The following is a 3,373-nucleotide window of genomic DNA, read 5'->3' as shown; positions in this document are numbered from 1 at the left end:
AAGATATATATACATACACATATATGTGTGTATATACATGTATATATATATATATATATATATATATATATATATATATATATATATATATATATATATATATATATATATATATATATATATATATATATATGACTCGTAACCTAGCAGATTCCAATATGATAATTTCTATAGATACATTTTACGTCTACATAATAAAACACATCTAAACAAAGAGCAAATCTAGCTTTAGTGACATTCAAATCATCAAAAACCTCTGAACGAAAAAATAAATAAATAAAATGACAGTACTTACGACTCGGAAAAAAAGTCATGCATCTACTGGTAAACATCACGACACATTCCATCGCCAAAGAAACGTCAAACAAACAAACAAACAACGTCTCCTAACTACGAAGGGCTAACACACCACCGTAGTTCCGACACTCACTCATGTGCTAACAGCTAAAATTGATCGATATGACGTCACTGTCAAATATTGTCCCGACCAGCAGATCGCACAGAAAATGTATTATTGTTTTAGTAGAACTGTTTTAGTAACCCATATATATATATATTTTTTTTTCTCTCCTTCTCTTCTACTCTCTCTGTATACACTTATAAATACATACCCTGAGAACCCGTAAACAGGTAGGAGACGAATGAATCAAGGCAGTTTTATCATTTTGATGATCTTTACAACACACCAGTGAGAGTGAAAATGAATAGACAGATTATTTAAAGGCAAATAGAAAAGGATAACCATCTCAAATCCACAAAACTGCCGTAAAAAGGATTCTCTTAGTCCCCCCTTGCCTGTTTCCCGTTTTCTATGCATTCCCACCACCGCGACAAGTGAGTGTTGAGTTATTACGGTTAGTGTACTTACATGGAGGCTTACCGTCAGGGTTCATAGTTCCCTGTGACCCTGCTGCCCCTTCCTCTGACCCTAAAGAGGAGGGGGAGGGCAAAGGCTGACCCGTGGCTAAGGTCAGACCTACTTGGTCAGCAAGCTCCTGGTGGTCTTGCTGGTGGATGTAGTCGAACACGCTACTTCCGGTCATTTCAACCTGGCGAGAGACCAAGGGATACACATGGTGAATGGGCGTCGTGGAAAATAAAAATAAAAACTTATTTGCAGATGAATAACACGATGCTGTTTCCTGAAATTCTCTCCTCAAAGTTAATTAGAAAATTATTTCCGGTAAATACAAAAAAAAAAAAAAAGAAACAAAAATGAGTGGGAGGGGAGGAGGAGGGTGGGGGGAGTGGGGATCTCTCTCCGCCAAGCAGTGAAACCGAAATCAAAGTGTACATCAAGGGAAACAAACCGTGTAATAGAAACAGCTACAATTTAACCCGAGATTGTCCCCGGGTGCGACATAAGCTAATCTAATGAACGTGTCAAAAATAGCAAGGGTAACGTGGCTGTAAGCTATGCCCCGCATACACACACAAACACAAACATACACATATACACAGTCAGTGTCTCTCTCCTTTATCAATTTCTCCTATTCACTCTATTTATCTTTTCTCCTGTCGTCTTTTCTCGCATCTTTTCGGGTGTTTTTTGGACATGATTTCTATCCTCTCTCCTTTATCAAATTCTCCTTTCATCTCTATTTATCTTTTCTCCTGTAGTCTTTTCTCAAATCTTTTCAAGGTGTTTTTTTACATGATTTTTATCTTACTATTCATATCTTTTCATATTTTTTTTTCTTCACAGCATCTTTCTTTTCTCATATACATATTTTCCATCGTTTCCCCTCGAGCTTTATTTCTATTCTCCATTTTCTTTCGTAGTTCTCTTTCTCGATGTTCGTTTTCTTCGTCCCTGCTTCTCTTCGTCTCCCTTTCCTCTTCTTTCGCTTATTTTCTTCTCCATTTCGCTATCCCTTCTTCTATGCTGTACATCGTCTTTTCACTTCTACCCTTTCTCCATTTCCTTAAATCATGCATTTTTTAAATCTATTACTTGCTTCTCTTTACATTCATCTACTCTCTCCGTCTCTGCTTTATTCCACTGTCATTCTCTTCTTCAATTCTCCTTCTCTTCCTTCTCCCATTCCAATCTTTTTCCCTCTTCTTTGTCCTCCTCCTATTCCACTTCCTATTCCCGCCTTTGTCCTCTCTCCTTCTCTTCATTTCTCCTCTTTTCTCCCCATCCCTGTTTACTATTTCTCCTTCTCTTTCCCTCTCTTCCTCTTATTCTCCTCTTCCTTGCTAACCATTACTCCTCCTCTTCCTCTTCTCCTCCCTGCCTCCCCTTTTTCCCACACTCCTCTTCTCATCCCTGTTTCCCATTTCTCCTTCTTCCCTGTTCTCTGCTTCTTCCTTTTCTCTCTCTTTCACTTTCATATTTCCACCTTTCTCCCACCTCCTTCCCTCTACCCCCACTTCCCTTCCCTTCCTACTTTCTCCTTTCTCCCTCTTCCCTCTTTCTCCCTTTTCTGTCCTTTTTTTCCCTCTTCCCTGTTTCCCCCCTCCCACTTCCCCTTCCCTGTTTCTTCCTTTCTCCCTCTGTCTCCCTATTTCTTCCTTTCTCCCTCTGTCTCCATCTTCCCTGTTTCTTCCTTTCTCTCTGTCTCCCTGTTTCTTCCCTCTCCCTCTGTCTCCCTGTTTCTTCCTTTCTCCCTCTGTCTCCTTGTTTCTTCCTTTTCCCTCTGTCTCCCTGTTTCTTCCTTTCTCCCTCTGTCTCCCTGTTTCTTCCTCTCTCCCTCTGTCTCCCTATTTCTTCCTTTCTCCCTCTGTCTCCATCTCCCTGTTTCTTCCTTTCTCCCTGTTTCTTCCCTCTCCCTCTGTCTCCCTGTTTCTTCCTTTCTCCCTCTGTCTCCCTGTTTCTTCCTTTCTCCCTCTTCCCTCTCCCTCTGTCTCCCTGTTTCTTCCTTTCTCCCTCTTCCCTCTCCCTCCTGGGCCTCCTGGTGAGTTCCTCCCGCCTGGTATCGAGCCGGGCGGCGTGGCTGGCACCCGTGCGTGGCATCCCAAGTAGGCAAGGCCGCAATGCGAACTAGACCAAAGGCACCGAGCTCTTCTCTCTCTCTCCCTCCCTCTTTCTCTTTCTCTCTTACTCTCCCTTTCTCTCTTTCTTGGCTTCCTTTCTCTGTATGTCTCTCTCGCTCTTACTCTCCTTTTCTCTCTCTCTTGGCTTTCTCTCTCTCGCTCTCGCTCTCGCTCTCTCTCTCTCTCTCTCTCTCTCTCTCTCTCTCTCTCTCTCTCTCTCTCTCTCTCTCTCTCTCTCTCTCTCTCTGTGTGTGTGTGTGTGTGTGTGTGTGTGTGTGTGTGTGTGTGTGTGTGTGTGTGTATGTGTGTGTTTTCCGTTCATTATATTTGCTCTTTTTACCTTTACTTTCACTCAGTATATCCCTCATCTTCTCATTATCCTCTGGCTAATTCT

The 3,373-nt window shown here is 41.9% G+C and overlaps 1 protein-coding gene across 1 annotated transcript in view; it reads right to left on the bottom strand.

The window, feature by feature from the left end:
- Positions 1-298: 298 nt before the first annotated feature.
- The window catches only part of LOC113803407 (PAS domain-containing protein trachealess), a 6,978-nt gene continuing 3,903 nt past the window's right edge, over positions 299-3,373 (bottom strand). The window contains exon 2 of the mRNA XM_070139687.1: positions 299-1,049. Within this exon, the coding sequence (XP_069995788.1) occupies positions 810-1,049 (240 nt within the window). The 3' untranslated portion in view covers positions 299-809. The remainder of the gene's footprint in view (positions 1,050-3,373) is intronic.

The sequence above is a fragment of the Penaeus vannamei genome, chromosome 26 (genome assembly GCF_042767895.1).
Source record: "Penaeus vannamei isolate JL-2024 chromosome 26, ASM4276789v1, whole genome shotgun sequence".
Classification (NCBI taxonomy): domain Eukaryota; kingdom Metazoa; phylum Arthropoda; class Malacostraca; order Decapoda; family Penaeidae; genus Penaeus; species Penaeus vannamei.
Note: the sequence above shows the minus strand (reverse complement) of the source record. Positions and strands in the feature narration are given on the sequence as shown.